Genomic DNA, 14,055 nt, shown 5'->3' with positions numbered 1-14,055 from the left:
TCTATGTATCTGTTGTTGTACAGTACCAGGCTGTTTTGACTACTGTTGTGGTATAATAGGTTCTAAAATCAGGTAGTGTGAGGCCTTCCACTTTGTTGTTCTTATTCAGTAATGCTTTACTTATCTGGGGCCTCTTCCCTTTCCATATGAAGTTGGTGATTTGTTTCTCGAACTCATTAAAAAATGCCATTGGAATTTGGATTGGGATTGCATTGTATCTGTAGATCACTTTGGGTAGAATTGACATTTTCACAATGATGAGTCTTCCTATACATGAGCAAGGTATGGTTTTCCACCTGTGTAGGTCTCTTGGTTTCTTGCAGAGTTGTCTTGTAGTTTTCTTTGTATAGGTCCTTTACAACTCTGGTTAGATTTATTCATAAGTATTTTATCTTCTTGGGGGCTATTGTAAATGGTATTGATTTGGTGATTTCCTCTTCATCAATCTCTTTGTTTATGTAGAGGAATCCAACTGATTTTTGTATATTTATCTTGCATCCTGATTCTTTGCCTAAGTCTTCTATTTGTTCCAGTAGAGTTCTTGTGGATTCTTTAGGGTTTTCTGTATAAAATCATATCATCTGCAAATAGAGATACTTTAGCTACTTCCTTACCAATTTGGATGCCCTTTATTTCTTTTTCTGGCCTAATTACTCTGGCTAGAACCTCCAGCACCATGTTGAAAAACGTGGTGATAAAGGGCATCCTTATTTGATTCCTGTTATCAAGGGGAATGCTTTCAGACTGTCTCCATTTAGGATGATGTTGGCTGTTGGCTTTGTAGAAATGCCCTTTATTATGTTGAGGAATTGCCCTTCTATTCCTATTTTGCTGAGAGTTTTTGTCATGAATGGTTGTTAAACCAGAAAAAACAAACCTACTGCTGTTGAGTCCATTCTGACTCATAGTGACCCTATAGGACAGAGTAGAACCTCCCCATAGAGTTTCCAAGGAGTGCCTGGCAGATTCGAACTGCCGGCCTCTTGGTTAGCAGCTGTAGCACTTAACCACTATGCCACCAGGGTTTCCAGTGAATGGGTGTTGGACTTTGTAAAATGCCTTTTCTGCGTCAACTGATAAGATCACGTGGTTCTTGTTTTTTATTTATGTGATGGATTACATTGATTGTTTTTCTAGTGTTAAAGCATCCCTGCATACCATGACCATATGAATCCCACTTGGTCATGGTGAATTATTTTTTGGATATGTTGTTGAATTCTATGGGCTAGAATTTTGTTGAGGATTTTTGTAACTAAGTTCATGAGGGATATTGGTCTGTAATTTTCTTTTTTTGTGGTGTCTTTGCCTGGTTTTATTATCAGGATTATGCTGGTTTCATAGAATGAGTGTGAGAGTATTCCATCCTTTCTATGCTCTGAAATACCTTTAGCAGTAGTGGTGTTAACCCTTCTCGGAAAGTTGGTAGAACTCTCCAGCGAAGCCACTGGGGCCAGGGCTTTTTTTTTGTTAAAATTACATTTCCAGTGTCTTCTTTTATTATAGGCTTATTTAGTTGTTCTATCTCTGTTTGTTAGTTTAGGTAGGTAGTGTGTTTCTAGAAATTTGTCCTTTCCTCTTGTTGTTAGGTGCCATCGAGTCTTTTTCGACTCAGAGTGCCCCATGTACCACAGAATGAAATGCTGCAGGATCTTCCTCTTTTCCACTGACCTTGTACTTTACCAAGCATGACGTCCTTCCCCAGGGACTGATCCCTCCTGACAACATGTTCAAAATACGTAAAATGCAGTCTCGCCATCCTTGCTTCTAAGGAGCATTCTGGTTGTACTTCTTCCCAAGACAGATGTGTTTACTCTTTTGGCAGTCCGTGGTATATTCAATATTCTTCACCAACATCACAATTCAAAGGCATCAATTCTCCTTTAGTCTTCCTTATTCATTGCTCAGCTTTCACGTGCATATGATGTGATTGAAAATACCATGGCTTGGGTCAGGCACACCTTAGTCTTCAAGGTGTCATCTTTGCTTTTCAACACTTTAAAGAGGTTCTTTGCAGCAGATTTGCCCAATGCAATGCGTCTTTTGATTCCCTGACTGCTGTTTTCATGGGTGTTGATTGTCGATCCAAATAAAATGGAATCCTTGACAGCTTCAATCTTTTCTTTGTTTATCATGATGTGGCTTATTGGTCCAGTTGTGAGGGTTTTTGTTTTCTTTATGTTGAGGTGCAATCCATGCTGAAGGCTGTGGTCTTTGATCTTCATTCGTAAGCGCTTCAAGTCCTCTTCACTTTCAGCAAGCGAGGTTGTGTCATCTGCATAATGCAGGTTGTTAATGAGTCTTCCTCCAATCCTGATGCCCCATTCTTCTTCATATAGTCCAGCTTCTTGGATTATCTGCTCAGTTTACAGACTGAACAGGTATGGTGAAAGGATACAACTCTGATGCACACCTTTCCTGACTTTAAACCACACAGTATCCCTTTGTTCTGTTTGAACAACTGCCTCTTGATCTATATACAGGTTCCTCATGAGCATAATTACGTGTTCTAGGTTTCCCATTCTTCTTAATGTTATCCATAATTTCTTACTATCCACACAGTCAAATGCTTTTTTTTTCCAAAAAAATTTTTAAGTGAATACCATTTCCTCTAGGTTTTCAAATTTGCTAGAGTGCAACTTTTCATAGCATTCTGTTATGATTCTTTTAATTTCAGTTGGGTCTGTTGTGATATTGCCCATCTCATTTCTTATTTGGGTTATTTGTTTCCTCTCCTGCTTTTCTTTTGTCAGTGTGGCCAATGGTTTATTGATTCTGTTGATCTTTTCAAAGTACTGGCTTTTGGTCTTGTTAACTCTTTCAATTGTTTTCTGTTTCTATTTCATCTAATTTCTGCTGTAATTTTTATTATTTGCTTTTTTCTGTTGCCCGAGGGCTTCTTTTGCTGCTCTCTTTCTATTTGTTCGAGTTATAGGGATAATTCCTTGATTTTGGCTCTTTCTTTTTTTTCGTATGTGCGCATCTATTGCTATAAATTGACCTCTGAGAGCTGCTTTTGCTGTCTTCAAAAGGTTCTGGTAGGAAGTGTTTTCATTCTCATTTGATTCTATGAATTTCTTTATTCCAATCTCAATTTCTTCTATAACCCAGTAGTTTTTGAGCAAGGTGTTGTTCAGTTTCTATATGTTTGATTTTTTTTTCCTTCTTTTTTCTGTTATTGATTTCTACTTTTATGGCTTTTGGTCAGAAAAGATGCTTTGTAATATTTCAATGATTTGGATTCTGTTAAGGCTTGCTTTATGACCTAATATGTGGTCTATTCTGGAGAATGTTCCATGTGCTTTGGAAAAGAAAGTATATGTGGCTGCTGTTGAGTGAAGTGTTTTGTATATGTCTATGAGGTCTAATAGGCTGATTGTGGAATTTAAATCTTCCATGTCTTTATTGAGCTTCTTTCTGGATGTTTTGTCTTTCACTGAAAGCAGTGTGGTGAAGTCTCCTACTATTTTTGTGGAGCTGTCTATCTCTCTTTTCAATGGTGTTAGAGTTTGTTTTATGTATTTAGGAGCCCTGTCATTGGTTGCATAAATATTTATTATGGTTATATCCTCCTGGAGTACTGACCCTTATATAGTGTCCTTCCTTATCCTTTGTGGTGGATTTTACTTTAACATCTATTTTGTCAGAAATTAATATTGTCTCTCCTGCTCTTTTTTGATTGCTCTTTGTTAGATATATTTTTTCCCATACTCTGAGTTTTAGTTCGTTTGTGCCTTTAAATCTAAGGTGTTTCTCTTGTAGGCAGCATGTAGATGGATCATGCTCTTTTTTATCTATTATGCCACTCTGTCTCTTTATTGGTACATTTAGTCCATTTACATTCAGCGTAATTATTGATAGGTATGAGTTTAGTGCCGTCATTTTGATGTAATTTTTTTTCTGTGTGTTGTTGACAGTTTCTTTTTTCCACTTAATTTTCTGTGCTGAGTTGTTTTTCTTTGTGTATTGTCTTTTCCTCCTTTTCATTGCTGTTGCTTTTGGATTTGCTGAGTCTTTATGTTTTTCTTGTTTTTTATTTTGATGTGTAGAATTGTTAGTTTCCTCTTTTGTTACCTTAATATTTACCCCTATTTTTCTAAGTTTAAACCAAATTTTTATTTCTTGATATTGCCTTGACTTCCTCTCCTTATGAAGGATCTATGACTACATTTTTTATCCCCTCTTTTTTGTTTTAATGTTGTAATCTTCTACATAATGACGTCTCTGTTTCTCTGTTTTGAGCATTTTAGTTTTGATTTATTATTGTGATTTCCTTATCTGGGCTGATATCTGTTTGCTCTGTCCTGTGTTCTAGTCTTGGGTTTTTATCTGATATTATTAATTTTCTAACCGGAGGACTCCTTTTAGTATTTCTTATAATTTTGGTTTGTTTTTTTCAAATTCCCTAAACTTCTGTTTATCTGGAAATGTCCTAATTTTTCCTTTATATTTGAGAGGCAGTCTTGGCTGGCAATTTTTTTCATTCGAGCCTTTATATATGTCATCCCATTACCTTCTTGCCTGCATGGTGTCTGTTGAGTAGTCCGAGCTTAGCCTTATTGACTCTCCTTTGTAGGTGACTTTTCATTTATCCCTAGCTGCTCTTAAAATTCTCTCTTTATCTTTGGTTTTAGCAAGTTTGATTATAATATGTCTTGGTGATTTTCTTTTGGGACCTACCTTTGTGTGGGGTTTGATGAGCTTCTTGGATGGATATCTCCTCATCTTCAGCGATATCAGGGAAGTTTTCTCCAACAAATCTTCAACAGTTCTCTGTATATTTTCTGTTATCCCCCCTGTTCTGGTACTCCAGTCTTTCGTAGGTTATTTTGCTTGATAGAATCCCACATAATTCTTAGGGTTTCTTCATTTTTTTAAATTCTTTTATCTGATTTTTCCTCAAATATGTTGGTGTCAAATGCTTTATCTTCAGTCTCACTAATTTTGACCTCCATTTCCTCAGTCCTGCTCCTCTGTCTTTCTACTGACTTGTCTAATCCTGAAGTTTTATTGTTAATCTTCTGAATTTCTGATTGCTGTCTCTCTATGGATTCTTGCAGCCTACAAAATTTGTCATTATGCACTTCTCTAATCTTCTTAAGTTTCTCTATTGCCATGTCTGTGCGTTCCTTGGCTTGTTCTGCGTTTTGCCTGATCTCTTTCCTGATCTCTTGAGGAGTTCTGTATGTTAATCTCTTGTGTTCTACTTCTGGTAGTTCCAGGAAGTTCTCTTCATCCATAAGATTTCTTGAATCTTTTTTTTGGAAGCTTGCTGAAGCCATCATGGTCTGCCTTTTCATGTGATTTAATATTGACTGTTGTCTCCAAGCCATGAAAAAGTTATTACATTTATTTATTTTCTGTTTGCTTACTGTGTCCTAGCTTCTTGTTTTGTTTTGTTTTGATATGCCCATATAGGCTGCTTGAGTGAGCTAGTTTGACTATTGACACCTTTGAAGCTCTAATGTCCTGTCACCAGGTGGTTAGAGCTGTCACTAAGTATATGAGCCCATGAGTTCATTTACTTTTATTGTGTGGGTTCAGCTCAGGTATCCAGGTATTCAGTCACCAAGTGTGTGGTGCAAGCTCTCACCTACAGTCTTAGATGAGCAGGGGTGATTGGTGTAGGCACAGGTATCTGGCTGCAGTTGGGGGTCATGTGTTGAGCAAGGAAGGGGACTGATAATCACCCCTGAGTGTCTGTGAGAAAAGTGTGTCCATGCTCCCTAGGGCACCTATGGGGGTGGGTTTTGCAGCCAGACTATGGGCTCATAATGCTGTTGGCTGTAAGGACTGGGAGGCATCACTTATCCTTGGGCCCGTCAAGGGTGGCTAGGTGGCGTGGGTGAAGCCACCAGTCCTCAGACCCCTGATGTGGGTAGGTGAGGACCCTACTTATTAGGCAGAACAGTGTCAAACATCACGAACCTGCCTCTCCACCATATAGCTGAAACAGTTGAAGTTAGCTTTCAGGTACATACCCTGTTGTGCTGTGCTAATGAGGGCCTATGCTGCTGAAATGGGCCCACAGAGGTCTATGCAGGGTGAAAGGCTGCATTCAAAGTCTGTGCCTAGGCAAAGGAGCTGTTTCTGCCCTGAGTTCCCAGCTTAAGGGAGATGGCAGATTATTCTTTCCCCCTGTTTATTAATTTGTTCCTTCTCAGGGCACATGAGTGGTCTTACTTTCAGGCCATGGAAAGCAACTATCACTGAAGCTAACTTGGGACGCGATGCAGAGTGGTGAGGGGTCAGTTAAATGGGACAGAGTTTTTTCCAAAGGGGTGTTTTTTGGTCTGTGCAGTAGATTAGATGCAAGTACTTACCTTATGCCAAGAGTGCCGCTTTTCACTGATTCTGGAGGTGTGAGTGAGCTTTCCACCACTCAATCTCTCCCAATGTGGGAAATACATCCTGAACACCACTGCTTGTCTCACCGTGCTCACGCCAGCGGCTGCAGCCTGCAGGGTGCCGGTTCCTGCCGTGTTAGGTCTGGCAACTCCTTGCTGCTTCTGAACTGTCTCTCCCTCCCCCTGCCACTCAGTCCAATTTCTTAACTGTGCCTTTGATGTTCAGGGCTCCTAGATTGTCATATATAATCGATTTGCTTGTTTTTTCGGGTCTTTGTTGTAAGAGGGACCACCAGAAGCATCTCACTACTCTGCCAACTTGGTTCCACCTCCTCCTACCTCTCTTCTAGTAATTTTTGAGTTTCATTTTTTAAAAATGTAAATATTTGATCTATTTAGAGTTTATTAAGTTGCACACTGTGAAAAACGAATTCAATTTTACCTTTTTCAAGAGGGCTGTCCTGTCTCAATATCATTTAAAAAATCCACTTCTGGATTGAGATGAGATGCTGTCTTTATTATGTACCAAATTTCCACATGTATTTGGGAGACTATTTTCACACTTTCTATTCTGTTCCATTGGTCTGTCTATCATGCCCCACATTGTTTTAATTACTCAGACTTTAATTCTGTTTTAATAGCTGGTAGAGCAAGTGCTCATTGCTCTTCTTTTCAGAATTCCTGTCACTAGTGCTTGTTTATATTCCCATATGGACTTTTAAAACCAGTTTGCTTAGTTCCAGAGAGGAGAAAAAAAAACCCCCAAATTTGGTATTTTTATGTTTGGGGTGGCCTTGGGTTTATCAATAACTTAGGGAAGGCTGACATCATTATAATGTTAAATCTCCTATTCAAAAACATGCTATTTCTTGTCATTTGTTTGAGTCTTTTGTGATCTTTAAGATTACCCTCCCCATTTCTTAACGCAAAAGATAAAGACAGAGATATACACAGTTTTTCTTTTTTTATACACACAGATTTTGCATATCTTTTCTTCTATTATATTTTTGAACAAGCTGTTTGGCTACAGGAAGCCTATTGATTTTTTTATATTATTTTATTGTATTTTGCTTCCCTACTGAAATCTCTTATTGTTTATAGAAGGCTTTCAATGGATTCTCTGAAGTTTTCCAGATACACAATCATATGATCTGCAATAATAAGAGTTTCACTTGCCCCTTTAGTGCTCTTAAACCTCCTTTCCTGGTCTAGTGCTCTGGCTAATCCTTCTCGAACAATCTGAGACAGTAGTGATGATAGCAGGCATCCCTCTGTTAATACTGACTTTAGTAGGAATGCCTCCAGTGTTTCTCCATTAAGTGTAAAGCTGCTTTGTGGGCTGATATATAAATTGCATTTTATCACATGGAAGAATTTACTGAGTTCCCTTTTACTGCATATTTTTTTTTTTAATCAAGCATAGGTGTTAAATTCTGCCAAATGCCTTTCTAGCATTTATGAATAATATTTGCTTTCTTTGAATAAACCATTTGAATTTGTAACCCCTGCTTTAAAATAGTGAGACTTGGTTTCCTGTTAGAAGGGTGCCCAGACATTTTGGACAATGTCCTGGGCACAGAAATGTATGTGGTCTCCCAAGGACAACAATTCTTACAAATACATATTTACCAGTCTCAGTACATTACAGCTTCCCTGTGTGTGTTTGGCAGTCCCTGGGTGTAAATGGCTGCTAAATGAAAGAAGTTCAAGTCCACCAATAGCTGCCTTGGAAGAAAGGCCTGGAGATTTACTTCCAAAAATCAGCCACTGAAAACCCTATGGAGCACAGTTCTACTCTGACCCATATGGGGCACCATGAGTTGGAATGGACTCAACAGCAACCGGTTATATGTATTTAATTTTATGTGTATTTATAAAACTCCTAATGGGTGCTCAACCGTCAGTGTTTAACATACAAAGGTAGGATGATAAAGCTACCAAAGCATCGATAAAGGTGAGATATGAAGAGTGGGATGAGAGAGAGCAGGTGACGGTAGGAGAAGTGAGAATAACAAGAGGTCTCAGAAGAAAACGAGATGGAACAGAAGCAGCCATCTCCTCCAGGAGTTAATAGCAGATGGGTCAAATTTTCTCTTTCCAACATCTCATCAAATCCCTGTTCTTGTCCTGCTGGTGGTTCCCAGGTCCTATCCTGGGCCCCTTTTATTACTTTTCCCCAAATTACCCCGTTGCTTTTAAAGATTTAACGTGCTTGGCTGCTCCAAACTAACTGTGTTAAGTACTAATTAAGTATCTTGCCCTTTAACAAAGACCTTTACAGCTGCCAACCATCTTCTGTTCAGAATGTGCTAAGCAGAATTGCCAAGCTGAGCTGATGTACTTTCAGACAAAAGCACAAAAACATGATGTGTCAGCTTGAGGAAGCTCACGCTGGGCAAGTGAGCCAGTTTGAAAGGCTTTTTGAAATGCTGATACTAGCCTGCATACAGTTTATTTCTTCATTCCTAGATCACTAAGGGTCTAGGACCTCAGGGTGGTAACCTCTGATCTCATCCTTGATTAAGATCTACTGATGATGTATAAAAGGGCTAGAGAAAGGTGTAGATATCAACTATAAGAGGTGTGCACATCTACCTCCCTGAGAAGGGGCCTGGTGGTACAAAGGGTTTGTGCTCAACTGTTGGCCTAAACCCACTCAGCAGCTTGGCAGGAGAAAGACCTGGTGATCTGCTCCTGTAGAGATTACAGCCAAGAAACCCTAGAGGGAAGTTCTACTCCATAACATGGGGTCAACTATGAGTCGAAATCGATTCCATGGAATCTAACAACAACAATCTCCATGAGGTACACTAAATAATTTTCTCAACAACTTCTCTACTTGAGATGCCCAGTGAAGGGCTTTTAAAACAATTTTAAAATTGTTTTCTTATATGAATCATTCTCGGTTCTCTGAAAAGCAGAGAGTAAAGATGAAAAACAATTGTGAGGATAAATGGCAAGAATATTGCTAGAATAAAGTAAAAGGCTTTTCACCAATTAAGCTGGCTCCTCTGCTTCAAGGTTGAGCTGGTGAGAATAAGGTAGCTTAGCACAGCAGATGGCTATTGGGAAGGCTGCCAAGATCCTTCCTGCTGGTGAGTGAGCACCCCCACCCCAGGCTGCATCTGAACCAATTAATTCAGAATTTCTGGTGGTGGGATCCAGGTATCAGTGAATTTTAAAGCTCCTCAGTGATTTCAACAAGTGTATAGAACCTTGCCACTCAAAGTGTGGTCCTTGGATCAGCAGTGTAGGCATCAGTGGGAGTTTGTTAGAAATGCAGAATCTTAGGCCCCACCTTAGAGCTTCTGAATCAGAATCTGCATTTTAAAGAGATCCTCAGGAGACTCATGTACCGTTAAACTGAGAGAAGTAGTAATCTAGAACGGTGTTTCTCAAAGTGTAGTCCCTGAACCACCTGCATCAAACTCATGGGCTAAGGTGGGGGTATGGCAGCGGGGTCAGGGGACTTGTTAAGAAAGCAGATTTGGGGGCAAATAATCTGAAAAGCCAGACTATATGAAGAAGAATGCAGCATCAGCATTGGAGGAAGACTCACTGCAACCTGCAATATGCAAATGACACAACCTTGCTTGCTGAAAGTGAAGATGACTTGAAGCACTTACTGATGAAAATCAAAGACTACAGCCTTCAGTATGGATTACACCTCACCATAAAGAAAACAAAAATCCTCAAAATTGGACCAATATGCAACATCAGGATAAACAGAGAAAATATTGAAGTTCTCAAGGATTTCATTTTACTTGGATTCACAATCAACGCCCATGGAAGCAGCAGTTAAGAAATCAAACGACATATATATAAGAAATCAAACGACATATTGCACTGGACAAATTTGCTGCAAAAACTTCTTTGCCGTGTTAAAGAGCAAAGATGTCACTTTGAGAACTAAGGGCACCTGACCCAAGCCATGGTATTTTCAGTCACCTCATAAGCATGTGAAAGCCTGACAATGAATAAGGAAGACCAAAGAAGAACTGATGCCTTTGAATTATGGTGTTGGCAAAGAATATTGGATATACCATGGACTGCCAGGAGAATGAACAAATCTGTCTTGGAAGAAGTACAGCCAGAAAGTTGCTTACAAAGTACTTTGGACATGCTATCAGCAGGGACCAATTCCTGAAGAAGGACATCATACTTGGTAGATGATCAGAGAAAGAGAGGAAGGCTCTCAACAAGATGGGTTGACACAGCGGCTGCAACAATGGGCTCAAACACAGCAACGATTGTGAGGATGGTGCAGGACTGGGCAGTTTTTGTTCTGTTGTATGTAAGGTCGCTATGAGTTGGAACCGGCTCAATGGCACCTAAAAACGACAACAATCCTTGGGGATTATGATTCTGTAGTTCTGAGGATAAGGCCCTGGAATCTCTATTTTTAATGTGCTCTCAGGTGATTCCTAAGCCTACTAAAGATTGAGAACCACTCCTAAGAGCAAAGCTAGCAATATATTGGTTGCCTTTTCCTGGCCTGCAATGAAGTTCCCTCTCTCAAAACATAACCATTCTCCATGAACAACTGCCTCCTTCATCATGAGGCCAGAAGGACTGGATGGTGCCCAGCTTCCATTACTGAACATTTTGATCAAAGATTCTATAGAAGAACCCTGATTGAAAGGGGTGGGAAGGGGAGGATCTAGAACAGAATTTCAAATTCTTATGAACCCCTGAAACTAATAGCCCTGAGATAATCTTTAAAAGCCTTAAACCAAAAATATCCCCTAAAGTCTTCTTTAAACCAAACAATAGTTTAGCTTAACTAGGAAAGAATGTTGGCCTTGAGCATTATGTTCTTTTAAATTCTAGCTATATGGAATCAAATTGACAACAACAATTCAAAAGATTGGACAGGAACCTTAGGGGGCAGTGAGTTTATGTTTACGGGGGAGGGACAACTAGGAAAAGTAAGGTGAGAATGATTGCACAACTTGAAGAATGTAATCAATGACACTTGAATTGTATATGTAGAAACTGTTGAATTGGTGTATGTTTTGCTGTGCATATTCAAAACAACAAAAATAAAATAAATTGTATTTTTAAAAATCCCAGAGGAAAAAGAATTCCTTAGTTACTTTCTTTTACCTTCAGAATTTCAAAGGACTTTGGTTATGAATACTGATAAAATGATTTATTTTTATTTTTCTAGATTCTGGTCATCTGCCTGGTAATCAATTCATTAAAAATCAAACTTAAAAACAAAACATACATAACCGCTGCAGGTGGGGGATGAGTTGGTGAAAGTCTACAAGCACCTCATAGCCTGACAAATGTGATGTTTCTGCTCTCTGACCTGTACCAGAGCTAGTGGTGGCACTGCCAAGTCACCATGAGAGTCAAATCTGTCTTTCAGATTGACACAGAAGAGGTTGTAATTTGGATACAAGCCTTTACCACACCCTATTGGTGCTCAGATGCAGCTCTCTGTCAGGTTTTCAAAATGCAGGGGATAGGAGCCAAGAGAGGGAAAAGGGAATTTCCCTAAGGAGATCTCTTTATTTTACAGGGGTAGTTTTTGGAATTTTTGCTTGGGCTCAGATTTTTAAATAGTACATTGGGGGAAAATGAAGCTGGGCCTGAAAAACTTAATCTCTCTCTAAAGATATATTTGAAAAGCACCTCAGCTCATGTAAGATACTTAAAAGCTTCTATAACAGAGGAAACCCTGGTGGTGTAGTAGTGGTTAAGTGCTGTGGCTGCTAACCAAAGGCTTGGGAGCTCAAATCCACCAGGTGCTCCTTGGAAACTCTATGGGGCACTTCTACCCTGTCCTACAGGGCCACTATGAGTCAGACTTGACTGGACAGCAACGGGTTTGGGTTTTTTTTTTTTTTTTGGTGTGATAACAGAAGCTTTAAGCGGATTTTCTCTTCAGATACCGAAGGTTCCAAACTATGTATCACGTCTCACCCTGGACCTGTGACAGAACTGATATCTTTCTAATTGTACAGTGAAATATGATCATAGCACTGTAATGGGTAATGAAATGGAATGGGGAACTGTAATTTGACCGTTAAATCATGACTGAGTTTAAATCAGCAAAAGCACAGAAACTTAAGACAGGGGAAAAATTTTTTTTTTTTTTTTTTTTAGGTTTCTTTAAAGCAGTGCTTCTTAAACTTTTTTGAGGGGGGCAATAGGGCCCTTTGAAATCTAATGGAAGCTATGGACTCACTCCCCAGAGGCACACACACAAACAATTCTCCTGGCAATTTCTGGCTTCCACAGACTCCCTGGAGCAATTCAGAGGTCCCATACTAAGAACCTCAGCTTTGGCACTGCGTTTTAAGAAAATTGCTCTGTACTGGTTTCTCCCATCTGGAACCTCTTTAGATGGAGGGGCAACTTTCTCAGCACCTAGGCCCCGTGTAGGCAGGAAAATAAGGCTGACAGTTTTCTCACGGGGGTAAGCCGAGGCCGTTGAAAAGTGGGACCACTCTGTCTTGCCAGGGAAAGAATCCTCTTTCTGCAGAAGCCTATGCTGTTTCAGAAACGCGCCTCAGTCCTCTCTGAGGGCTCCAGCCACAGGCAAGTGGCACAAGCACCAGCAGGTGAAAACTTTTGTCAAAAGTTGGGAAGTAGGCCCCTGAAGACACTGCCCACCTCCCTCATTCACCTGCAGTGTCAGTTACCAAACACAGTCAGAGGTGGAAGAGGCTTACCCCTTCGCCCCACCACCTCTATTCAACAGATGAGCAAACTGACCCCAGAGGGCTAAGGTGCTTGCCGAGGTCACCCACCCAGACTCACACCCAGGGTCCTCTCTCCGCAACACTCGCTGGCTAGCCAAGTGTGAAGAGGACGACAGGCGCCCTCCCCTACGTCTCCCCCCACCCACCCCGTAGGGCGCCACCCGGAGACGAGCTCCCGCCTACCGGCACCATGGAGTAGGTCATCATCATTAGCATGTCCTGGCTCTCCGCGCGGATGTGCTGTGCCGGCTTTTCGCGGTGGCTGCGCTTGTTGCGCGCCGCGCTCGCGACGTTCTGGGCAGGTGAGGGGGCCCAGCGGGGAGCGCGGCTTAGCTCGGCCAGAAAGGCTTGCAGGGCGCTGTCTTCGCGCTGCTCCCGGCCCCGCTGCGCCTCCAGCGCCCGCAGCGCCGTGCTCAGCCCGCGCCACTGGCACAGCGCGAACAGTGTGCCCACCGCGTTGAGCGCCGAGAGCAGCGCCACCACAGCCAGGGCGCCGCGCAGCCCCCAGCCCACGCCCCCGAGGCCTTGCTGCACGCCTCGGGCCATGATCTGCGCGCCTAGGGTCTGGCAGGGCAGAGCTCCGCCGCTGCCTGCCCCGGCAGCTTTTATACGCCCCGGGCACGCCGTGGGCTGGTGGCAGCGGAGTGAGTCACTCTGCCCTTAGGCCCTCCCGGCTGAGACAGTAGTGGTGGCGCCCGAGCAGCCCGGAGGTACAGTCGGATGGAGTTGGGGAGAAGAACGAGTTGAGACAGCCCACGCATGAGGGGCGGGCAGTGCCCGGCGGAGCAAACCGGCAACCCCCCCTCTCTCTCCGTTTTCTGTTGCTGCCCTGCCGGTGGTCATTGCCATGGCCCAGTCAGGCAGAACGAGGGTGAGACTGAGGGGGAAAGCAGGAATTCTTATGGCCCAGGGAGTCGCTGGATTCCACCCTCTCCCCCACCCCTCCAGAGGCCAAGGTACCTGCCCACTGTCCATGGGAGGCCTGCTGCTGGGCCCAC

At 41.8% G+C, this 14,055-nt stretch overlaps 1 protein-coding gene across 1 annotated transcript in view; it reads right to left on the bottom strand.

Moving 5' to 3' along the window:
• GLDN (gliomedin) overlaps positions 1 to 13,603 on the bottom strand; it is a 134,077-nt gene extending 120,474 nt beyond the window's left edge. Inside the window, exon 1 of the mRNA XM_003420522.4 lies at positions 13,241 to 13,603. Within this exon, the coding sequence (XP_003420570.1) occupies positions 13,241 to 13,603 (363 nt within the window). The remainder of the gene's footprint in view (positions 1 to 13,240) is intronic.
• Between the last annotated feature and the right edge of the window lie 452 nt (positions 13,604 to 14,055).

Source organism: Loxodonta africana, chromosome 12, assembly GCF_030014295.1.
Source record: "Loxodonta africana isolate mLoxAfr1 chromosome 12, mLoxAfr1.hap2, whole genome shotgun sequence".
NCBI lineage: Eukaryota > Metazoa > Chordata > Mammalia > Proboscidea > Elephantidae > Loxodonta > Loxodonta africana.
Note: the sequence above shows the minus strand (reverse complement) of the source record. Positions and strands in the feature narration are given on the sequence as shown.